This window comes from Leptonotus elevatus, chromosome 17 (genome assembly GCF_054856555.1).
Source record: "Leptonotus elevatus isolate MCC_2025b chromosome 17, RoL_Lele_1.0, whole genome shotgun sequence".
NCBI classification, from domain to species: Eukaryota; Metazoa; Chordata; class Actinopteri; order Syngnathiformes; family Syngnathidae; genus Leptonotus; species Leptonotus elevatus.
Genome location: NC_141255.1, coordinates 5,730,575 through 5,756,716, shown reverse-complemented (window position 1 = coordinate 5,756,716; position 26,142 = coordinate 5,730,575). Strand labels below are relative to the sequence as shown.

The window sequence follows — 26,142 nt, the reverse complement described above, 5'->3', positions numbered from 1 at the left end:
CGAGAGTAGCGCAGTCGTGTATAAGAATCCCCAAGACGTACAACCTCACTTGGTAGAACGAGCATCACAACCCCCCACCGAGTCGACTCACCGTTTCCAGGCTCGCACTCCTCCAAATCTTCGTCATCGCTCGGACACTCGGCGGAAGCTACCAAAATTTCATCCGCATTCTGCAAATACACAAACATAAAGAAAAGAAAAATGCTTGCCCATTGAAATGTTTGTATTCCATCAAAACGACTCCCAGGATGGCATTTTTTTTTTTTAAACTCAAGCCCACAATAAATCATTGTGCACTTCTTACAAGTGAGCAATAAATATCCTTGACTCTTTCTTTAAAACCTGTTTTCCTTTTTCCAGCTTTTGGCGTCTTGCTGGCTGCATAACAAAAGCCTTGTCAAAAAGCACTTTCAAAGGCCCCATGCAGTCCCCTTAAAACATCTTGCATTGGAATTGTGTTTCCTGTGTTTCTGGCTTTTGCCACAAATGAGGCCGAAAGGAGTCAAGTTTGCTTCAGAAAGCTCTTGTGGCAGTTATTTAGACCAGGATCTTAGTTGTCCAAGGTTCTGATAGCATATCCAGGTCATACATCTCTAATTTTCATTCAAAGTGTCAAGAGCGTATTATTCACCTGTGATCAAAGCTATCAGGGTGGAAAGCCGCTCAGAGCTCGTGGAGGAATTAAAATTTGGGTTGGCCCTGAATACGCTCACGCTTTCTTTAGCAGCCCGTGCTGCATCAGCGATAAAGTCAGAACAGGAATTTGAACACGCAGCAATATCAACCTATGGGGCCCACCTGTGCTGTGCCGTGAGATACTTTCTGTTCCTTAGCCAACCTAAAATGCATCAGCAACTGATACAGATAGACTGTTAGTATTAGTAGTCAAGGACGCCGATAACCGCTATTTGGAGCCGATATTCATTTTCTAAAAGGGAAAATAATGGCATCAAAATTTACAAACTCCAGCTCTTAAGTTTCTTTGAATTTTTTAAAAACTATTTTCCTCCCCCAAAACGCATAAATACGTTCTATTTTAAATGTTTTAAGTGTCTCAAGACGTATGTATCCGTTTTTTTTTATGCTAGAGCATACAGAAGGCTATGATGCAGCCTCTCAACTGCAGAGAACGGCTGAAGAAATGGTAGTTACAAAAACAGCCAGCAGGTGGAAGCAGAGCAAAAGAGGGCCATGTTGAAAAAAGCTAATTTACCAACAGTTCTAAACAGATTTGTGAGTAATGATGAAACTTAGCTATATTTTAATGCTAATTGCTGCAAAACGGAAACAAATAAGAATATACTTTTTTTTTTGTCAAAAGAAGAGACTCTAATCTTTCTTTTTAGGTTCCATATTTTTATAGCAATAGAACACAATATTCTGAGAATAGAAAAAGAAAAAGTCTTAGTCAATAGACATTTTTGTTTTAAAAAATTAACAAAAAGTTCAGGAATCTCCCAGGGGCAAAACTTAATAGCTCCCTATTGTTTTTACAGTAAATACATTTTTCCACAATTTAAAAATATCATAATTTTATAACTAATAACTAATAATTTCAAACAAAAACAGAAGGTGCAGGGCCAGCAAGATCTCTGGAAATTTAAATAGTTCCCTTGAGTTAACACTTTTTTTTAAATGGATCTATTATCGGGCATATGATTATTCAAAATGGCCGATGCCAATATTTGTCAAAATGCTGAATACCAGCGCCGATAATCAGCCCAGGCGATAATCGGTCTATCCCTGGTTTACATGTATTGTAGACCTTTCCATGCGCATTTATGACAACAGCCACTAACGATACTAACACACAAGGCCAAATCAAAGTGTGGTAGCTACTCTATAAATGACATATTGTTAATATTTCCGGGAGCCTGGAACAGATTAATTGGATTTACATTATTTCCTATGGCAAATATTGGTTTGGGTTTGGCCAAGTCAATCCAAAATGCCTCCCACGATGACCCACCTGCGTGACACTGTCCCTGATAGTGGGCGAGCGCTGTTTGCGGGTGGTGGTGGTGGCCATGGTGGTGGTGGTCTCCATGATGGTGGTGGACATGTCAGCCAGCGGCGTGGTGGAGGTGGTGTCGGTGGCGAGCACCGAGGGCACGTCGCCCACCAACCGCAGGCTTCCCTGCGTCTGCACGTTGGTTTCGCCCTCGGCGGCCAGTTTGAGCACCTGCAGGCCGTTGTAGTACAGGCCCGAGATCTGGCCCTGGAAGTGGCGGCCTTTCTCGCCGCCGCCGATTTTGATGAACGCTTGGCTGTTAAAGATGGTCAGCTGTCGACCTGAGAGGATGCGAGCAGGAGGAAAGGGAGTGAAAGTGGGGGGATGGACATGAAGAAGAGAGAGAGGAGAGAAAGTGTCGAGAAAGGAGAGCACAAATGTCACAAACACCCAAAGTGGCAAACACACACTCCAGCAAAGACATCAAAACTCTTCCACCAAGCAGCATACTTTGTGTTAATCAAAATAACAGCTGAATTGAACTGCTTGGTGAAGGTTCTGTCCAAATAAACCGGGGGCTTTGCTGATAACACTTAAGGGCCACTGTATGGTGTTTTTTGGGTGGACAGTCGACTTTGATTAGGGTGTCGACCTTACTTGAATTTACGCAAGGGAATGGATCTCATCAGACCGCAGCTGGAATATATTACAACAACTCCGGCTCGGTGTTATTGACCTCCAATACAACGGAGCTGCACAATGATAAAGCACTTTTGCCACAGGGGAAAAAAATGGTCAGGCCGGTTGTAGGTGATGTTTAATTCAGCAGGGCTTGCTCATTACCCTTAATCGGGATGGATGGATGGATGAAGAGGGAAGGAGCCTGAATGCTTAACCGTCACTAGCACTAATGTGACACCAGGAAGAGGTGAGGCCAATCGCAGGATTCTGTCACATTCTCCCTAGAATGCCAATAATATAGAGCTCGTCGGAGGGAGATGAGGCATAATCAAGGTGGGTTAAAAAACAGCCTTGACGAGATAATTATAGACGACGAGCCATTGCGCTTTCTCATGAAATCAATCCGTGCAAGGGAAGAGCAAAACGCATCCAATACCGATGGGAGGCTGTAATATTTATAGATGATGCAGACTGCTGAAATGAGAGAAGCTTTGGGAGCGAGTGCCGCCGTCATTTTACACCCCGTGCAGACGGCGAACATTAGCGTTTAATAAAGACTAATTAATCGTCTAAACACAGTTGCAATATTGCCTTCCGGTGGCGTGGGAAGCGGACGCACACACAGCAACACCAGGAACAAGACGTCCACGTGAGTTCGGAATGAGAACAGAGGGCACTCCACTCAATATTGACCCTCTTCGGCTACACGGGGGCAATAAAAAGAACGGAAAAGTCGATGACGCTGTACAATCTTGATTCTATGGAAAAGCAGAATTTTCTGATAGGAGTCTTAGAAAAAATTTCCATATAGTTAAACATCAGCCCCCCAAAAAATCCTTGACAAATATGCTCTATGCAGCCCCCACTAGTTTAAATACAGTATTTTGGTTAATTATTGCATTGGTGGAACATGAGTTAAACAGCAAAACCAGCAGTTTTTATCAAGATCAAAAGGCGGCCATTTTGACACTTGCTGTCGAGTGAAAATGACATCACAGTTGCTCGGGTCTCTGGTAACAATCAATCATATAGCTCAGCTTAAAAAAAACAGGTGAAGTGTGATTGGTCGTTGCTTGAGCCCTGAGCAACATTGATGTCATCTTCAGTCGACAGCAAATGGCAAAATGGCCGCCCAGCGAGATAGATAAAAAAGGCTAGATTTTACTGCATAACTCATATTACACAAATGTAATATTAATCAGAATGTTATGTTCAGATTAGTGAGGTCACTTATAACATATTATTGTCAAAAAATAATTAACGCTGACTTCCTCTTTAACTCATCCAAACCCAAAAATGTATAAATACGTTTTTTAAATACTTTATCCTTCACTCAAAAAACATTTCTACGTTCTTATGATTTTTTTTATGCTAGAGGCTTTGATACAGCTTCTGACATGAAGAGGTCACTTAAAGCAATAGTAGTTTCTACAAAAAAACGGCCAGCAGGTGGCAGCAGAGTATAAGAGATCAACCAGGTCCATGTTGCAACAACAGGTTTGTGAATAATGATGAAACTTTTTATTTATTTATTTTAAATTATTTATTTATTTTAAAGCTAATTGCTGCAAAACGAAAAAAATATGTGTTTTTATAGCAATAGAACTGAATATTCGGTGGACCTGGCAAGATCAGTAAAACAGCCGGGAGCAAAGGGGGTTGCTTCAGTGAAAATGGCTGGGAGAGAATGAGTTTTAAGAAGGAAACACAAACATTACAGGAGAGAGGACCATTTTTGTGCAGGGTCCTCGTTAAGAGGACAGCCTGTAGGGTCTTTCATTTCATGCAATCAGGCCCAAGTGGTCCCCAATACTCTCAAGTGGACGGCACCCAGAGGGTGGCGTTTGCTCCGTTTCGTTGAAGTTGCTCTCAAAAAGAGCCAGCTTTGTGTATCACATGTTCGATTACACTGCGAGCCAAAGTCCGGTAATTAATATTGCAAAGAGCTTAATTATTATAATTCAGTTAAAGGTGAGTATACATCGTCGCATATAAAGTAGCTCTCTTTTGTTTGTTTTTTGTTTTTGAATAGGGCCCCAGTCTCTTTGGGGGTGACCTACTTACTCACATGTCATGGAACGCGCTTGATGATTCTGGAAAGTGTTTGTTTTGATTGAGGCTCCGATGAAGCGATCCTTTTGTGGGTCAAGTCAAAAGTGAAACCAGAGCATTACGAGCCAATTTGTGGTTCGGCTGGTGCATTTTCGAGCAGCTCTGGACAGAAATGGCTCGACGGCGTGCGGTTAATAGTGGATGAAAAATGCCAATGAGATGACCTTTTCGGGTGTGATATCTGCTCTTTGCAACGCAATGTTTATTTACACCTTTACCTTTGTGTGTACATGTGTGCGTGTCGCGCGCTAACAAGGAGCAGTTTGATGGGTTTCGGGCTACTCCTCCCTCCCTCCGTCCCTCCCTCCCAAATCTTCGCCAGGCGAGGGCAGCAGGCAGCCAAGGCTCTCATTATAGCGGACATCCATTGCTGTGCACAAAGCTTTAATTAACTGCAGTGACGGTCGGCCTGGTGCTATGAGCCACCAAAGGCTATTCGAAATGGTGTCCTAAAAAATCTTTACAAAGATAATTGTCATTTTTGAATGACTCGTCAGAGATATTACGTTTGCTATATGTTTGAGTTTGCTGCACCGCATCAGACTGAGAACTAATATTATGGCAGGGCAGTATGGTAGACTCCAGCTCACCAAAGACTCCAATGAGGACATCGTTCCTGTCGATAAATCGAAATGTAAAACCCGTACATATATATCCAACCCAAATTAGCTTTGTCACAATACCAAAATTTTGACTTCGGTACTATACCTGCATAAAATACCTCGATACTGAAACGGTACCTCGACAAAAATCTAAAACATCAGCAAAATTAAAACTGACAAAATAACTTATAATTATGTATTTATTTATTCAAAAATATTAAGATGTATACATGTTAATTTATGTAAATACTGTATACTGTATATTTATGTATATACTATTTGTGCTTTCACATTGCATGCCATATTCTTGAAGTTCTGTATTTGACTGCATTTGATGTCATCCGTTTTAAATATTGGTAATACAGTGGCACTCCCATGACTCGATGTAACGTTGCTCGAGTGTGCGTGCATGTTTTTGCTCTTCTCCATTACGATCCCAATTAGTCGAATGCGTAATCAAGTACTACAAACTGGGAAGGAAATAATTCACACTCGGCTTATTTTTTAAGGGAAGTGTCCAAAAATGCGTCACAACCTGTCGCTCTGTCGGGGCTTTTTCTATGCATACCTGTGATTTCCTACTGTGTGCCTGTTTATTGAACACACCTTGAGCCCACAGCAGGAGTGATTGTTGCTTTTTCTTCTGCTTTTCCGCGAAAAACATTTGCTCTTGTTACAAAGCGTCATGTCGGTTGGCTTAATGTGGCTGTCGGCCATATGACACTTTGCGCGTCATACTTCTCAACGAGGAGTGGACGGCCAGCAGCGCTTCAGTGTTCAGTGCGTGAAGCCATCTTCCTGCGCCGTCTCGCAGACAAGCTGAAAGAGGCGTGCCGTTTACTTAAGGCGTTTTCCGCATATCGGTAGACAGGCGGCCATGCGTGTTTTTGACGCCAAAACATCTTGGGACGGTACTGCTACAGGTATCCCGTGCAACACTAACCCAAATAGAGGACAAACTAACGTCCCGTACCTGAAGCCAAGCGTATATCAAGGAAATGACGACTTCTTTCAGACGAAAAGGGTGACAGGACGGATGAGGGAGAACATTGTAAACGGAAAGTCCTGCTTTCCCTCTTTATGTCTCAAATCCCGAATGCAGCCTCCGAAGCGTGTCGGAATAATGACATACTTAACCTTGGGGAAATGGCAGGATTGCTTTGTGTTGAAGCAGACCACACAGGCATATATTGTGAAGGATTTTTACATTCAGCCGGCCACAATATTTGGTACACGGGTGCAGAATACAAGAGCTGCATCAGATAATAATGCTCAATCTCAGATAAGAGGAATTAGTGTGCCAGGCCAAGGGGGCTGACTCGCTTTGCTAATGCATGGATAGCTTTTTCCGAGGATGTCGAATAGCGGCTGCGGATGTACGCTCGATACTTTAACCCTCCACGATCCGGCATGAGGGATTATTTGTGGGAGATTGGAGCGAGGGAATGATGCTCTAAATGGTTGGTCTTGCGCGTCACTTCCTCCTTCCTTACCATATAACAGCAAGGAGATTTTCACTCTTGAAAGTTGGCCCCATACTTAATGACTTTGTGTTTACTAGTAACGCTGCAGCCTGAAGGGTTCCATATAAACAAATGTGAACTTCCTCCTTAGACGAAAAAGTCAGTCAGAAGAGAGTACAACGGAGGCGGGGTGGAGTTCTGACACAACCCATTACGAAGTGTTCCCAAGTTATTCCCAAAGCGCAACACTCTGGTAATTAAGAGTGTGTGTTTTTTTTTTAACTCCACAAAAGTGGGGCGGATTTCGTGGTCGAGCACCGTGGATAAATTGTGTCTGACAACGGAGACAAGTGGCTAAACACAGCATGAAGTTAAGACTGAAAGCCCCTGCGAGGTGGCGCCCGGTCCCCGAAGGGAACCGAGGGTGCTGCGGATGAGATGACCAATCGGCATAAAGTCCCCCGGGAGAGGAACAATTGAATCCGATGTAATCTTATTAGATCTACACATCCCGACGTCTACCGGACGCCAATGCTGTCGGGAGAGCGTCATAGAAGAGACAATGCTGGTTAGTTCAAGAAATGGACTTTGAACGTAAAAAGAATGGCGATTGTAATGGAAAACGTTAGTGTAACTTGTATTCTTTGGCCCCCAACACTCAACAATTGGAAGGAAGACGCGAGACCCTTCTCGATGTTCTACCAAAATGCTGCCATGCTGTTTCCTCCCATGCTGTTTTCTGGGCTGTCTTCTTACTATGTTTATTCTTCCAGCCCATTTACATGAGGGCAGGTATAAAATCTGTGCCTGAAATTCCCTCTGGGCAGATACTGACATACTGCCAGTCACTATTTTTACTCTGTTGTCTGACCTATTTGCAAAAACCAAGTAATTTTGTCTGCTTTTGATTTATTTTAGGTTTTCACTGTATCAGGTGTTTTTTCCCCGCCCCAAACAAATGATGTCATGGCATCATCTCAAAGCACTTCTATGTTATCTCGACGCTGCTTACCGCACTTGCTTTCATTTGGCTTTCATATACACGCAATTCCTAAAAGAATGCCAATTATTTGCTATTATTGTAATTTTCTACTCAGGGGAAACGATACCGGGAGCGGAGCCGCGATTGTCTTAGAGGATCTGAGGAGGAAATGTAGAGGGCAGATGAGGATGACTGATCCGTCACCGCGCTAGAGAGATGCAAAGAAGAGAGGACTGAAAGTTTCAGACGGAACTTTGGAGGCTCTGATTTGTTCCCTTCATTACTTCCCCGCAATGGCTGCCGCTTTGGATTTAGTCAGCTGGCAGGGAATAGGAAGGAGATGCTCACTGCGATCTGGATCAGGCTCGACAGGGATGAGATTGGGAAGATGCGCGACTCGGGTCGCTGTTCAGTGGGCCGAGCGGGATTGGGTCTTTTTTCTAATGTGTGGCTAATGGTTTTGGGCACCCGGGTCAAAAGGTTGAGGCACTGATATAATGACAACAAAGCCAGGTGGTACCAAAACCTGGACCATTTGGGAATGATCCAAGCTCTTTACCAGCATCATTCAAAATAATCCAAACAATGATACACAAAACATGCTCCATTTTCTCAGTGGTGAAAACAATAAATGTTAAAGGGACAGGAGTTGAAAAGCCACCGTCGAATTCGGAGCTGCTTTGTTTTAACCCTCTGAGTCTTCGCACGAGAGGATGATTAAAGAGAAGCGCATCTCCACTTGAAGGTGTTCATCTTTAGAGTCAGTTAGAACTTTGTTAGCTTTTTCTCGAGCAATCGCTGTCGCTCGTCCAATGAGGTTTATAAGAATTTATAATAAGGTTAAAACTGAGGGCTTTCAGGGCAATGGTGTCAAATTGTTCCAACTTGTCATTGGGGAAGCCCTCAGTGGTTAGTTAGTGTGTTAGGTGGTTAGATTCTGCTCGAGACTTTAATAACCCTTTGAGCTCGGACGTATCCCCCGCCCCCTTACTTCCGCGATCGTATACAATCAAGTTCACAAATAAGCGAACACCTCTACCAATATGCATGTCATGCTAAATAAGGGGGGCGATGATTCATTTAGTCCTCACGTAATCCCAACGCATCCTCTGAAGATGAAAGGGAATAATGCATGCACATTTGGTGGCACGCACAAATCATTCGGGAAGTGGGCGACTCATCTCTTATTGATCCGCTGTTTCGCTCGACTTTCATCTCCCGGGCCACCTCTGATTGGGATTTGTGTCGGAAGCAGTCAGAGCGGAGGTGACGCGGGGCGACAAAGAACCGCTTTTGTTTCTGTGAAATAAACATGCGGGCCTTCATCTTGTTTGTTCGACGCACAAAGCTTATGATTCTGGTTCGAGCACCTTCATTGTGGTGGTGGGCAGGCGGGATGTTCAGCACTCAAAGGGTTAAACGAGCATCACTTTGGACAGTCCCTTTAACTTTTAGTGACTTTCTCGTGTCATTTTCCCCCGCTAATATATTGATAGTCACATTCATCCAACAAAAGACACAGGAATAACACAAAAAGTTTTTTTTTGTAAGGGGGAGGTGGGGTTATGTCAGGTTATTTGGGGGTTAGTTCTCTGAAGAGATGCAGTCCAAGTTTAAGGATTTGCTCACCTGGGCGCTAACAGAGAAACTTGAAAAATCCCGATTGCATCACTTTGGAAGACTTTAAAAACTTGACTCATTGGTTAGATATGAGTATGGGAGGGGGCGGAGCTCCAGGTCACATGGATCTGCATCTCTTCCAGAGCAGCGGTTAGCGGTAGATCATTAGTGGAGTTAAAGTGATTTTATTACCTTTGTCGAGTAGCCACTCGTCAACTACCCGACCGAGGCGGTATGGGATTCTTTGTCTAGCAATAGCCAGGCGCTCATTATCAAAGTTCCCTTTAAGAAATTTGGAGAAAAATTAGGAGAGGTTACAAATAATCATAATAAGACAAAGAAAATCTGGAAGTTAAAAGGTTAGAGGTTAGAAGGGCAACATGGCAAATGTTTAGCATAAAAGTTATGTGCGTTAAAGGTTTTAGTTAGGACATCAAGAGCTTGAGGTTTTGGGGCTGCTTTGTTTGCTTGGTTAATAACACTCTAGTTACCATGTATTTATATGCTTTTAACTCACGAAGACCTAAGACAGTTTTATAAATGATTTAGACAGATTGCATTTATAGAAGTGCCCCCACACAGTATTAAACCTGTCCCACATTTAGTACACTTAAATGCATTTGCAGTCACGTAAATAAAGCCAAGCAATCATTAGTATAGCAGGATAATTGCACTCAGTGAATAAAACTGCAAATTAAACAGTTCACATTCAGCAATAAAACATCTTTCATGGTTGTTTCAAGGAAGACATTTTGTTAGTTCAACATCTTGCGGTCACTCTCCCCCGTTTTAGAAATTAACCGAGAGCGCACGACAATTAGCATCTCTCAAACAAGTTTCTCTCCTAAAGTGCAAACTTCTTCGACAGTCCACTCACGTATGCGGCGACCGGGTCAGAGGTGGGCGTTGCTGTAAATAATTAAGAATTGTGCAAATGCAAATCAAACCCTTCCAATGCTCACATTCTACATTTCAACCTCCAATTCGCCATATCAGACCAGTTTTCTTATTACATACGCACTGAGTGTATCCTATCTTCCACTGAAAACTGCTGCGCTGCCGCAGTGATCCAAAGTAGGCTGCTTCACCATTCTGCACTACCCGCTTCTGCTCCCCAGGGGGCTCTCTATCTCCGCCAGCACAATCCAACAGGAAGCCCGCCTGAGCTCACACATATTGAGAAAGAGAAGCAGAGAAGAATGAAGCTCGGATGGATTGATGTTGGAAGAAAGGTGGAGGCGCACAAATGGCAGAAGACACAGAAAGTGATTTGGACCCCTGAAAATCGTTGCAGTGTGTTGCTGTGTCCTGATGACATATAATGGTCACTTCCAGTTCCCATTTGGGCAGCAAACTAATTGGGCATGAATTAATTGCGCCTCCTGTTGGTTTCTGACAAATATCGAAAAAAGTCAGACCTCAGTTTTGTTGAACAGTTGCAATTAGGAACTTGTCTCTTCAGGATACTAAAATCTCCCTTATCAGTTCACAACATTGAACAGTGCGGATGTATTTCTTCACAGAGGCTTAAGTCCGAGAATCGTCCTCTTCCCAGCTAAATTGCACTTTTCGAAATCCACGTTGCCTTCTTCTGGGGATCTTTTCTATTTCAATTGTGTCCTTGTCCTCGCCAAATAATCTGTCCTTTTAGTCTTTTCTTATGGTGATGAGTGTGTTTTGATCTCAGGATGAGTCATGAATCATCACCTAAGCCAGGGTTAGGAATAGGTGCATGTGTTTACGGAATTTTTGAGATCTAGCCACCACAAGTTGGCTGTCATATCCGTTTTAGGAGCCAGAACAGAAACTCAACCGCCAGCCCCCCACCCAATCTCCCTTATGCTGGTCGCCCGGAGCAATAGCAGGATTTACCGCCGTGATGGGAGCCATGCTGGGCCCATATCCCAGATGCGGATGCTGGGGGGCAGGGCAAGGGCATGCTGATTGACTGGCACCTATGGGAGGCACAAAGCAAGGTGGAGGACAGGAAAGAGACTTTTCCACAAGGCAAAAATTGCTTTTCTGGGATCAGGAAAATGGATTTGATCTTGCCAAAGCGACAGGTGGCGCTCTAACAGCTAACTGTAGAGAAAATCCAGTGGAGCCTTGATAGTTCAAATCATTTCCCCAATGAAATGCCACCACTATAGAAGGTATCAAAAAAACAAAAATGACAATGATTCAACGAAGAATTGAGAATCGTAGTAAAGCAAACTTCCTCCTCATTCCATATCCTAACAATGATTTCAGCCTTTATGCACCCCCTAAAAAAGATCCCAGTGCACATCCACGGGTGTGCTGAGGCTCTCCAAGGAGCCAGCTGTATATCATGTCGCTCTGCAGGCAGCCAGGTGTCCTTGTGCAGGACACCCACATCGGAAATCCATCAAGAAGGGCGGAGATTACATTGTAGACGATTGGCCGGCAGCCATCCGGCTCTCTCCCTGGCTGTCACAGCAGCCTCTCTCCTTGTCAGGCCGGCCTCCTTGCATTCATGATTTTGGTAACTTTAGATGGATTGCTTTCATCCTCCACTACAGGAATAGAGCAGAGGCTCCGGCGCTTCACGTCTCTGCATGAAGAAGTCAAATCGTGCAAACAAACTAAATGATTCTGAAGCACAGGAAATTTGGCTTTCAGGGCTCAAAATGGATGAAAAGGTTCCAGGCAAGGCGCTGTTTTGTACAGTGTAAACACTGCGCCCATTCCGGCTCCGCCGGTGCATGCCTTCAACGCACACGTCTTTTTAACGACATGCTCATCTTTCATCCGTGCCGCTGCTCTAAAGCCTGCGGCAAGTTTGATTTTTCGTTTCTTCAACGGGATCCTTGCCACCTTTAATCTCGCCCTCCTGCGGTGGCACCCTTGCGACTCGTCTCATTTGACCCAAAGCTATCGTTTCCCAGTCCGTCGCGCTCCCTCCCCGTCCTCAACGCCACCTTCCAGTCTCTGTGTCTCCATCATCCATGGGCCACAGGCCTGTAATTGGATAAATCTTTCAAGTGTGTAAGAGACCATCAGAACAAGTTGCGAGAAAACCAAATAAATAACCTTCTGAATTCTGACCCTTTGCCCAAAATACACACACTATCTTTTTAATGTTCTATTCCATGCATGGTTGGAGAGGGTTCACACCAAGATACCGCTTAATGAACTCATCAGATATTTGGATTAGTCCCTTGAAGACATTTTGTGGGAAAGCTTTTTCCCCAGTGACCCATAAAGAAATGCTTGCTTGAATTTGTTGTGCAAGGATCTGTTGAACGGACCAAAAAACAGAGCGGAAGCAACCAGCTCCATATTTTTCATCCTAGTACTTTGGGTCCATACTGTGTCCCTGCAGCATCACCCTGTTGTTTTTACCATTTAATCTGCACTGAGTAGTGCTTTTACAGGAAGTATGTCCCCAGGGTTGCCTGCACCTCCCCTTATAAAGTCAATGGACATAATGGAAAAAAAAAACATCAGAGAATGGGAGAGTGCATATAACAAAAACTTCCAAATGATTAGAAGATTACCAACTTCTCCACAAAGCTGCAAACTGCAAATTTTAGCATGGAAATGAAGAAGTAAAGATTGTGTAGAGGGAGGGGTGACACCAAGACTCTGCTTCTGTCACTTTGGGTTTGCAGGAAGTTAAAAAAGAAAAACAGGTGGTGAAGGAGCCACCAATGACACCTGACACACTGGATTAACTGGCCAGCTGCTCCTTGTGACACTTTTTCTCCGCTTTCTGGCCACACACACACACACTTTGCCACAGATAAATGTTGACACACATCAAGTCGTGGGGGCCATCAGGAGATGTGTGGCTATGCCCTTAAAAGTGCTTGACGTGTAGCGGCTACGTTGGCTGTCATCCTCCTTTCTGTTGCTCCAAATCATGGCCTCTGAGCAATCTTCAAAATATTTTTGATTAAAGTGCAGGTTACAGTGAGTGGCAGGGGAAAAAAAGACAGTGTCAGCGTCTGTCTTGTGAAGGATAACAGGTGTACCTTATTCCCTCTGGGAGCTTGTACAACTCTTAGAATGTGGTCTACGAAAGGAAAAGGATCCCAAAAGTGACTTCCTGAGAGCACAACGCATTCGGCTGGGCTCACGACTCCCTCGGCATCCCATTGCGGGAGCCTTCAGCAGGTCAGAAGAGCCCAGAGGGACGGCAAATTCACCACAACTTTTGTTTAGATTGATGGGAACAGTCATTCCTCGTGGCGGCATCTTTCACTCAATCTGGCAACACGGACATTTTGATTCAGGCGTTCCACAAGGACCAAAAATGACTCTGATAAAGATGGAGGAAATCAAATAGTCATGCATGTGTTCCCAAAAGTGTCGACTTTGAATGTTTTGTTCCACTTAGAGAATCAAATGATCTGATGTGGGTCACAGGAACTTGTTTCATTCGCTCCCCGTCGCCACGCATTTCCCTGTTTTGGCGAGGGAGATGAGCCTTCATCCGTCGCTCGTCTTCCTCCGCCCCATCGCACCTCAGCCCCCGGTGTGAGGTGTTTGCTCCCTGAATGCTGTTTCTCAAGCAACAGCCTGAAAATAGATTGGAGTGTGAATGAGAGAAGCACCCCGTCCCTTCCAATCCTCCTTTTTCTATTTGTTTCCTTGCATCTTCCAAAAGCTTCAGGCAGGCTCCGGCCTCCTTATGCGGGCAAAAGACTCACCTTGCCAACCAACAAACAACTAAAAGCACAATTTTTGATCAGCAGAGGAACACAGAGAGTGGAATTTGACAACAAAACCAAAAAAAACTTGCTCAAGGACACTTGGACAAGGTAACGAGCCAGAGATCTAACCCACAACCACTGGGTTGGGAGACGACCACTTTACTACAGAGCCACGCCACCCCAACATGACGCTCTCTCGCCAATGCTAACAGGCCTTTTAGCCATCCGCTGATATTTTTTTGTGGCAGGCTATAGATTCCATTAGTAAAAACAACCGAGAAGAGTGAGCTGTCTCCGTCTTCTGTCGGGCCTCTCAACACTGATGGATGAGCGAGTCTCCACACTTTTGTCAATGTCAAAACAAAGGCTAAAAATACAGGATTGCTGGTGTGATGGAGAATTTCACATCAATGCATCATAACTCTAAATCTACATTACTAATTGCACTGCATTATGAAAAGTAGGGCTAATTCCTTACATAGAGCCAGAATCTGATACATGGTGGTCAAAATATCCAGGTCACTTGAACAATAAGGTTGATCATAACGCCAAATGTTTCCATACAGTGAACTGCTGAGTGACCTTCCCCTCCTGTTTTGGATTTGATTAATTCGATTATTGACAGGATACTAGCAGGATCCCGCCCACCTTACAGGTGAAGAAGACGGGAGCACACAATGTCTTCCTTTGAACAAGCACGCAAGCAGAGGTAAACACAATTGTGAGAGAAATGCGGCATGCACCCAAAATAGCCTTGCAAGTGAGGCCTAAATAAAATAGCGCTGCTCGTAGTGACTCATCATGGATGTGAAATGATCTGCTTTTATCTTTCGGAACCAACGTGCTCTAAAAGCATCAAGTGCACTTCCTCTGTATACCTCTCCAGGTGCACCAAATAGTGGGCACTTGCACGTGTCGCCGATCTAGGTTCAGCTCTGAATTTCAAGAGAGCCAGGAGCTAACTACAGAGCAATATAGCATCAGCCAAAAATGGGATAGTGCTTGCCTCAGGAGGGCTGCTTGCTTCTCTTTAAAGTGATGATGCAAGCATGACCTGGATACGAACATCTCACGAGCACATCTCAGCAGCATAATCAACTGATTTCTCCTGGTCAGTTCAGAAATGTAACGAGGAGAGAATAACAATAAAAGGCTTTGAAGAATAATCTGTCATCTCATTTGTCGGAGTCTAAGGGGGTGAACTATTAAATTAAGCTCCACCATTTCTCTCTCCATTGTGTTTCTTACAAAGTAAAACAATTCTCTTCATGTGTAATCTTTTATAAGGTCCCCGCATGATGGGTTATGTCCCTACCTGAGGGGAAGCGCTCAATGACTGGCTGGTTGTCCACCTGTAGCGTGGCGTTACCACCACTGCGCGTGAAGCGCACCACGTGGTACTTGCCGTCGCTCACCATCACCGCACTCTCCTCAATGGAGATGTCGTCCGTTCCCACGTTGAAGATCACGCCGATCCTTCCTCTCTCCTGCGGATAGAGAAGGACAGGGGAAAATGTTGAGAAGGAGAAAGAACCAACAACAATTGTCAACCTAAACCGGTGATTGCCAATGCCATGGGAAATTATACAATCTCACTAAAATGGTCCAAAAATGATTAACTAACACCTGTGTGTGTCTTTCTTAAGACTAGTGAGTATATCAGCTAGTGTTGTCGTTCTTGAAATCGGCCTTGGTCTCGAGACTGGTCTTGACTACTTTCTAGTGCAGGGGTTAGCATACTCGGTCCTCAAGGGCCGGAGTCCTGCGGGTTTTGGATGTTTCCCTTCTCCAAAACAGCTGATATATGATCAGCTCATCAGCAAGCTCTGCATAAGCCTGATAACGAACCTGTTGATTGGAATCTGCTGCGTTGGAGCAGGGAAACATTCAAAGCCTGCAGGACTCCGAGTTTGCCCTTCACTGTTTTAAGGTATCTGCCGTTTCTCGAAATATTGAAGGTATTTTTACTCTGTCTTGTCTCAGTCTCAGACAGGGCATATTTGGGATTTATAATGACAGACGCTGCGCTGCCTTGCAGGTGTTGCCTGGAGTGCCACGGCCCCTAGATTTGAGATTTGTTTCATTGTACTATTTAAAAAAAAATACAAAGCATAATTTGTTTTTTGTTGCAAACATAATGGGGGAAAAAAAAGATACTGGTCATTATGTTCAGTTTTTTTGGGATGGTTCTTTCGTATATACACAATCTTTGTCTCATCTCTGTCTCGACCTCAAAAAGTCTTGGTCTTATCTCGGACCTGACCTCGAAAAGTCTTGGTCTTACTAGGTCTCGAGCTCCAAAAGTCTTGGTCCTGTCTTGTTCTCGACCTCCAAGTCTTAGTTTTGTCTCCGTCTCGATACTCCCTAGTCTTGATAATCTCTTGGTCTCGGTTGGCGTGGTCTTGACTACAACAATAATATCAGCTTTGCTTTCTACTAAACAAACTGAAATTTCACACGAGTCAGGTGAATTTGGTTTAGGAACTTTGTGCTAGACTCAAGAAATGACACCAAATGCTTTTGAGCTGCGTTAGGCCTCACTGCCTTCACACAGCAGGAAAATCGGATTTGCAGCACAAATCTGATCCCGAAATTCTCAAGTCCGTGATCAAATTGGTTTTGTTGCATCTGCACATCAGCAGGAGATCCAATTTGAGAAACCAGAGTGGACTTGTTGAGACTCCCGAGTATTTATCAGGCGGCTGACCTGTGCCCTACCCTCGCCATCTATTAGCACTTACAGCTGCACACTGCTTTGAGTCTCTCGCAACTGACTGCCTACTCTGCGCCCCTTAACCCACAAACAATCCCATCTCCTCATAATTTCCTGTCGTGAGTCGTACCAAAGGTCAAAGCCGTTTACGGCGCTGCAGAAGCGGAACGGCATCTCAGTTGCAGATTATGAGCAATATTACTTAAGGTCAAGCTCAATTGCAGATGGGGTCATCCTCCGGAAACAATCCAACATCATTGATTTCATGTCCCATGTACTTGTACATTTGCTGCATTTGCTATGATCATATTCCAAGGTGAGTTATGTGACTGTTTCCTTGCAGCGCTTTCCCATTATTCACGGCTTATTAGCTATTTTTAAAGAAACGGAAAATAAACCAGCGTGATGCTAACAGAACTATAATCAGTAAATTAATTGAGTAAACAATCACAGAGGTTGTACAGTAAATTAATGGACAGTAACATCACAGTTGGAATTACGGGCATCCTAATCCCCATTTGCTGCTAAAAGTGTATTATTCAGTCAAGGACAAAGTATTCAAAAGATGCAGTGGCAGTCTTCCATTATATGGATCCGCTTAAGAGGTCAGCTGATGCTGGGAACCATGCTAACACATCCACTGAATGCCTCAGTAGAATCTATGATAGAGAGCTCAAGAGCTTTCTAGCCATTTTCTTGTTCAAATAAGAGCCGGCCAGGAAAATATAACAACACTGCAAAGGAATCCTAAAGGAACATCGCATCTCCTGCAATGCTCAGTGGTCTTTACAGCTTGCGGCTGAGGAAAACATTCACAATATTTGAGCATGTTTAAGATTTGCTCGATCTTCAACAACTAATAAAATTAGATCCCAAATAGCGGATGCTAAACTGCATATTATATGTGTTTTGGTGGTATGGCAAGACTCCTCCTTGTGACTGGCTGCAATGTAGACCATAGATGAAGAAACTCCAAAATATACCACATTTATTTTTATTGGCTACTCAAAAATGTTCACATGAGCAGAAAGGTTCTCTTATTTTGTGCACTTGTTTGCACCTGCTTTGCATAGACTTAATGCTAAGTCCAACTGTGGATGTTTAGGGTTATACAGAAACCGAAGACTTTGTGATGGTACTGTATTTTGATAGGGTGAAGAGATAGTACAGTGATCTATAGAGCACACATTAAGCAATGGGCATTGAATCAATTCTTCAACCAAAGCCCACCAAGATGGCTCTACATTTGGCGGTGCTTGACAGACACAAATGATCTCACTCCATAATGAGGGTTGAACGTCTCAAATGGCAAAGTGCTCTTCGCTTACAGTCGGGAGCCACTTAATCAATAGACTCATGTTATGAACTCACCAACCGCAGTCTCTCTACCCATGCACACTGAAACTCAATACTGATCCAGGGACATGAATATGAATACTATCAGCAGGGGTGAGGGTGGGGGCAGCAAGGGACACGCAAGTCCAAGTTGAATCACAGCTATTGATACCTTTTAGATGCAAGAATGAAGAAAAAAAGACAACATGGAGTGGGAATGCCATGGGATCATCTCCATTACAGCGCCTCACGCTAGGCAGCTTAGAATAATCATAACACCCTTGTGGCAGGAGAATTAATTCAATCCGTGCTATTAAAACTGTAAATATTAGTCAAACTCACTCTCACGTCAGCTTTGTGGCAGATGAGCATTTGTGTTCTGCAACATTAGCGATCTTCCCGGTGCGGGCGGGAAGTGTGTGCGGTTGTGGGTAGGTGGGTGTCGGAATATTACTACAGTGGCAAGCCGGTGCTTCTTTGAGACAGGGGACCGCTATGTAAGCGTCTCAACTACTCTTGAGTACCCACTTAATGGGCTGGAGGTGTCAGCTAATGCTTACAAGGAAATGTTATATTCTTCATCCAAATCTGTTCCAAATGTAGAATGAAATGGAAAACTAGTTACTAGGGTTTTCTGCAATCTTCCTTGCATCTTTTCCATCCAAAAACGGTCAAATATGACCTTGCAAAAATCACTGCTAGGGATGGAATAGGAATGTGTAGGCTATGGGCTTTTGTATGTGCCCTCAGAGAGTTCTCGCTGGTTGCACAAAGCAGAAAGAGGGGGTTGGGGTTGGGGAAGTGAAAATGGTCCAAGGGTTAGATAGAAACATGTTTTGATTAAAAGGATGTTCAGAAACCTTGATGATCCTTCAGGACTTTTTGGTGCTTTGGGATAACGGCGTCTGCTGGCGGTGTTGAAATTTGTTTTAATAAGGAGGTTGCAAGGACAAAAGAATAAATAGTCTATATTGTCATTTGTTTGATTCCTGGTTATGTTTTTGCACGGACCTGATTTTCCTCGCTAATTAGTGTGAGTGCCACAACAAGTAAATTGGAAAATAAACTAACAGAGATGAAGATTGATAAATGTTCAGTCTCCTCTGAAAAACAAGCCTATGGAGCAAACTAACTAATCAGTTCCATGCCGGCTTTCTGATTATATGCTATTCTTAGTGAGGGATTAATATTTTTGTCAGACATCCCAACCGCACTCACTGAACTTGACGTCTTAGTGCCATATCGCTACGGCGCATCTCCTCTGCGAGGGTAATTCTGGCCTTGTGCGCCTTATCCTGTCAGTACGCACCCACCATGCCTCGCAGCACACAACAGCTGCGGCATCGGCTGCAGGCAGAACAGTATGGGGCTAATCTCCCATTCTGGAACCATGGCGTTACGTAAGAAACCAAAGCGACGGCCGTGCGGCCTCCTTGTCGGTGCGATCACCTGATGTCTCCTGATGGGAAAACGATGACGTCCTGTTGCAAGGATAAAGATGCAGACGAGCGGACGCTTGTTTTCCATCTCCATTTTTCAAGCCAGCCAACTCATTTGTATGTGTTTGTGATCTGTGCCAGTCACCTTGACGCTGCCCGACATCTCCACATCTTAATAGCACGTTATCCATCTGTCTGCCTTCCGTCCTACTGTGCATAACAGCTGCAGTTTATGCCCGGACCACTCTCGCAATACCAAATTTGCTTACATGCAAACTTTGGAGCATGGGTGCAGCAAAGAAAACAGAACCCAATCAATAAAGGCAATGATAGGATCTCTAGCAGTCTTTCACACACTTGGCCACCTGGGATCATTAAAGATAGATAGCTCGATATACTGTACATGGACATCTGTACATTACAGAACTATCATCTGTCTTAGCTACTGTTTTAGTTCTCGAGATTGGTCTTGTCCAAGTCTCGGACAGGGCGGACTCGGGACTTTTTGATCAAGATCAGTCAAGACCACACCAGTGCTACTGTGATCAGTGAGAAATGTAGAATCTCTGTGTCACCTAGGGTGACAGCCACTGGACACAGAGAGTGGATGAAGACGACGAGCGATGCAATGCCCTTGAAAATTTTGAATTTTTTTGGGCAAACTTGTTAATATATAATTTGATTTGGTATATACAGCATTGATCGTGTCTCGGTCTCAACCTCCAAAAGTCTTGGTCTTGTCTTGGTCTCTACCTCCAAAAGTCTTGGTCTTGTCTCGGTCTCGACCTCCAAAGTCTTGGTCTCGACCTCCAAAAGTTTTGGTCTTGTCTCGGTCTCGACCTCCAAAGTCTTTGTCTCGACCTCCAAAAGTCTCGGTCTTGTCTCGGTCTCGACCTCCAAAGTCTTGGTCTCGACCTCCAAAAGTCTCGGTCTTGACCTCCAAAAGTCTTGGTCTTGTCTCGGTCTCGACCTCCAAAGTCTTGGTCTTGACCTCCAAAAGTCTTGGTCTTGTCTTGGTCTCAATCTCCAAAAGTCTTGGTCTCGACCGCAAAAGTCTTGGTCTCGACCGCCAAAAGTCTTGGTCTTGTCTCGGTCTCAATCTCCAAAGGTTTTGGTCTTGTCTCGGTTTTGGTCTCCAAAAGTCTTGGTCTTGTCTCGGTCACAATCTCCAAAAGTCTTGGTCTTGTCTTGGTTTTGGTCTCCAAAAGTCTTGGTCTTGCCTCTGTCCCAACCCCCGAAAGTCTTGGTCTTGTCTTGGTCTTAATACTCTCTAGTCTCAATAATGTCTAAAGACTGACCCAAAACAAGGAAGATTACCACTGCGCACAAAACGATCAAGAAAGCGCACTGAAACGTCAGTAAAACTTCCTTAAGACTTTCAGTTTTTAGTCTGAGACGGTGAAAATAAGTTTTGGTTAATGTGGTCTTGACTACAGAGCCTTAGCTCCTCACAGAGGATAAATAATATGACTGTATCAGTTGCTTAAGTGAAACTGTGAGATGTTCTGACTAACTTCTAACTTATTTCTTTAGCATGCTAGAATTTGAACCCAAGGAAACTTGTTGAACTGCACTCCATTCACTAGCCAAAACATTAGCTACAACTGCGCTGACCCCCTGCGCAGGTGTACCTACCATTATGAACTGTGAAACGAAAGTGTGAGAACAATGACAAGTCGTCACACACCAGAAAGATTAGACACACAAACACCCACACGACCCCTGGAGTCCTCTCTTTATCTTGTTCATAATCCCATGTCATTAATTTGCAGTTCAGAACTCAACAGCCTCAGCGAGCATTTCCGAATTCCATTTTCATTTGCGACTACTGCCAAGAGTCATTGCTATCTTCAGGTTGCGTACAATCCCATTCTAAATAATTACTCACTATCACTGTGTGAGTGTGTGTGTGCAACTTGCATTGCAGGTGCCTCGTGGGAGTCAACACAAGACGGAGAACCGGCTTTGATTGCGTAAACAGTGGTGCTATTTTGTTTTTGGGAGTGCGGCACATGTGGAGATGAAGTCTGCTTCCCTGTCCCGTTTCATCTCCAGTTTGCACGTAGCGTTTGTCAGGCGGGTGGAAGCACGTTGAGGGAATCCAAAAAATAAATAAACCTAAACCGGAGATTACTTTTTCATTCTCCTTTTTCCATTTGATGTTTTTACACTTTGATGGTGTAACAGTGCATGTAGCTAAAGGCGAGCTGTGCGTTTTGAACTCTGGTGTGTGGCTGAAATGGAAAGGGAACGACTGTGACCTTTGCAGGAAATCAAGAGGAAAGTGTTTTCTGTCTCCATTGTTTTCCGCTCCTTGCCTCATTTCCCTTTGCCTGCTCCATCTCCCTTCCTGTCACTCCGCGGCGGATACAAAAACAACAGCACAAATCCTTTTAAACTTTAAAAACTTTCTTCTCTGGCGTATGTGATCTGGACTTAATAAAGAGTCCACTGGAGTGCTTGCATCAAAACAAAGATCACGATAGGAAGCAACATGCACATCAGCTCCTTTTGCACGTCGGACGTTTGCGCTCACATTTTCCTCCCTGCGGTCAAGGCCAGTGGAGAGGCCGCCAAACAAAAAGGGGCTAATATTTGCACTGCGCTAAACTGAGCAAACATGGATAAAGAGAACACAATCGCGGGCTGCCCGATGGGTTGGCCTTTCATCTCTCCTGACAACATCACACCTCCACACAGGAAGAGCGATATATATATATATATATATATATATATATATATATATATATATATATATATATATATATATATATATATATATATATATATATATATATGTATATACACACACACACAATCTTGAGGCGACTTAATGCACCATAGCTACAATGCAGCAAACCGATCCGCCCGAACAGCAATGTTATGCAAATCGTGTGTCATTGAGGAAATGAAATACACAATATTCCCATTGGAAGTCATTATTTCATTTTTACAGCTTGACAACCTACCCAGCATGCATCATGATTCCTCTCGCAAACGCAATTGCATTATCTTCTGGTCGAGCCTTGTGCACACGACACCTGTGTCTCTGTACCACCACCTGCTGTCGGTGTGACTTAATAGGTGAGGATTTTTGTTGTTTTATCCAAATGCTGCACAGTCAATTCCAGAACTCGCTGAGAAAAGATTTGGGGGCAAACCTCCCCAAAAAGTCGTGTAAATGCTAATAATGTCGGTGTTAATTAGTTGACAGCGTGCGTTAGTGTAAATGTTAGCACTTGACAAAGATCACACTCAAACAGTTGATGCAGTGTTGCATTTTGGGTAACAATTAAGCTAGTTGGGGAGCGTCTCAGGATGTGGCTGTCTAAAAAATGTCAACGGTGAGAGAGACAAGACAAGAAAATTAGGACTGTCCCTTGCTAGAAAAGAACAATAAACTTTCCCTCCACCAAGTTAATTAATCACTTAATTAGAGAGCGGTAGGACTCTGAAATTTGTGTGCCTCAATTTCTTTGCCATTTTCTTAGCTTTAGTCTTTTGCAAGCACCAACACAGTGAAGCAGTAAGTACTTCATTTGCATATCTCACCACCAACAGTACAAATTAAAGAATAGGGGCGGGGGCAGTCATCTGCAATTAATTGACAAATGAAAGTGTGTGTGTCAGTGTGGGGTCACATTGTTGCTGTCAAAACAAAAACACAACTCCAATTAATTGTTTTTCTCATGTGATGCTGACAATGAATTACTCAAAAGGTCTCCATTTCTTCATTTTTCATAATTGCAAAATCGCAATTAGCATAAATAATAACCCAGCTGGCCCCTGTTGATTGTCATCGCTTGCCCCGCCGTCTGCCTCTCCTTTGCCGTTTTGCGCCCTTCCTGCTCCACGTCTGTGCAATGTGAAGCGACGTCAGGACGGATGACATCCTGCTTGGGTGTATAAATAACAGCGCGGCGCGGTTAATGGCTCTTCACGTGGCAGATAAATGTCTACATTTATATTCATTGCGCTCTGTGTAGCTTGTGTTTGTCTGCATGCGTCAACATGCATCGTACAGCAACAAGCTTGTGCAACACAAACACAACGGTAATATAGCTGACCTAATACGACAGTATATGTCACGTCAGGGGGGTGGGGGTTCGGGGAGTCAGTGATATCAAAACATTCCTATCTGAGGGAATGACATTATCCTTTTTAGCGCGCTCAAGTGTCCATAAAGCGTAAGAGGAGGTACAGTCACAATTTTTTTTATTGAAATAATTATAATAAGTCAAAAAAGGTCTTTATTTTTAATAGAAACAAACTTTGTTCTTTATTGTCACTGTTAAAAACATACTTCCAATTAACTCATTCACTCCCAGCCATTTTCACTGACTGCTATAAAAACATGTAACCTACCGAAAGAAATATTATAGTCTCTTCTTTCATCAGGAAAACAAAGTATATTTGTATCTGTTTAATCATTATTCACAAATCTGTTTAGAACTGTGGGTAAATTAGCTTTTTTCAACATGGCCCTGGTTAATCTCTTTTACTCTGCTGTTAACTGCTGGTCGTTTTTGTAATTACTAAAATTTTGTTACCCGTTCTTTGCAGTTCAGAGGCTGCATCAAAGCCTTCGTTATGCTCTAGCATAACCGCCCCCCCCCCCCCCCACATATACATTTAACATTTAATTTAATATAACGTATTTATACGTTTTGGGGAACAAATGAGTTAAGTGGCAAAACGGTACAATTTTTATGTAGCCTCCCTGCTAAATGCAACTTTTAAAGTAACCAGTAATTTAACTTAGTTACTTTTTAGAGAAAGTTCTAAATTAGTAACTAAGTTACTTTTTGAAAGGAAGTAATCAGTAACGTAACTTGTATGTTCAATGTACCGTAACCGCGCCACACTGATTAAGACGCACACATACACACACACAATAAAAATGTGCGTGCACTATTACTCCCCAATATCAAACAATATCAACCCAGACACAAGCAATAGAAAAGAATCTGGAAGAGTTAATGGTCCATAGATTGCTTCATGTTCACCCTCCAAGCTGCCAAAACGGGACCATGGGGGCCTCATTGTGATCATGGCAGTGAAGAGGAACAATTTGCAGCGCGTGATAATTTGCCGCAGCTGGTGATCTGACAAGGCCGCGCGCACGGCAACAAGACGACCGTTAAAAATGTGGATGAGTTCATCTTACTCTCTCGTTTGTCTGTGTTAAACGTCTGACTTTTTGGACACCTTGGTGTCAATGTTTAAGAAAGTAAAAAATGAAAAATTCCTTGTCGTGTGACTGTGGCCTTCGTTGATCAAAATGATTATTTAATGCCAAATGTTAGACCTTTCATGCAAACAATCCACACATTCTCCTGTATTATCATTTGTTTCCTCTCTTTGCATCATTCCTCCATGACAATCGCACCATGTTTTTGCAGTTCAATAAAGATGAACACAGTACAGTATATTAGTACATAACTTGAGCCTCAAAGTCTGATACAGGGTCACACTTTTCCATTGTAGTGCGACAAACTAGTGCTGTCACTATCTCATATATTTAGAATAGATTATTCAGTCGATTAATTGAATAATCAGATGCATTTCTATTTTGAATTGAAGTTTATCACCAAAACATTCTTTTCAGCCCCGAATTTCTATTTATTAACCAATGTTTGTTGTTTATTTTGTATTTTTTTAGTGATCAAAATGTACTCGAAACTGATTCAGTCACCAGTTTGGCCATTGTAAATCAAAACAGATGTTTGCAAATGTCTTTTTGGATTAAACACAAAAGTGAATAATTACTGTTGAGAGGCTGTAATCAGAGCATTTCCCCCCCACTATACCAGCGCTGGGTGTGGCTGTCATAAAGCAGAAAGTAGATTTTCTATAGGAGTCATATCAGACTCTCAGTTCTGCCCCCCCCACATCGGGCCAAAAGCTGCTTGTCAGGTTTTGTCTTACAATAGATAGCCTTTTGCTACCACACCTGCAACCTGACCCTTTTATCAATATTTGAACACGCCGGCTGTAAACAAATAGATTTGAAGATGAGAGGTTGAAAAACACCAATTTCACATCCTGTGCTACTTTTTAGAGAGAGAAACTACAACAGTGAGATGCTCTCAATGGGATGTGTCCTGTGTATGTTTTCTGGGCTACAACTTTCTTTCTATTTGGATAAAATTGACTCATCGACAAAAACCCCCGTCATTTCCAGACGAAATCCAGGACCAGTGCAGCTGACAAGCACACAGGAAGTACTTGAGCAAAGAAAGACAAAATGCACAGCGCGACTTCCTGCAGAGCTGATTGGCCATTAATGGGAAGATGGATGTTTTTTTTTTTTTTAATCCCCTTTCCTCCCACCTCTCTCCGTCAACATTACGATGCTCACGGGAGGCCAGCAAATCCGATGATACATGAATGCTCATCTGGGGAACATTAACGCCAATGGTAACCATTTTGGTGCCATTATTCTCCATAAAGCACAGGTCAGCGCGCCTCGAATGCTCGCAATACTGTGCACCATGCATTGATTAAAAAAAAAAAGCGTTGCTAGCTTTGATGAAGGAGAGGCCGCAGCGTCCTGAAGAGAACAAAA

At 43.4% G+C, this 26,142-nt stretch overlaps 1 protein-coding gene across 7 annotated transcripts in view; it reads right to left on the bottom strand.

The window, feature by feature from the left end:
• The window catches only part of nrxn2b (neurexin 2b), a 273,390-nt gene that overhangs the window by 7,271 nt on the left and 239,977 nt on the right, over positions 1–26,142 (bottom strand). For 6 of the 7 annotated variants that reach the window (XM_086058190.1, XM_086058189.1, XM_086058195.1 and 3 more), the window contains 4 exons: positions 15,403–15,574; positions 9,604–9,693; positions 1,970–2,292; positions 92–170 (listed from right to left, as the gene is read on the bottom strand). In XM_086058190.1, the coding sequence (XP_085914316.1) occupies positions 92–170; positions 1,970–2,292; positions 9,604–9,693; positions 15,403–15,574 (664 nt within the window). The remainder of the gene's footprint in view (positions 1–91; positions 171–1,969; positions 2,293–9,603; positions 9,694–15,402; positions 15,575–26,142) is intronic. The other variant, XM_086058194.1, reaches the window with a different exon arrangement.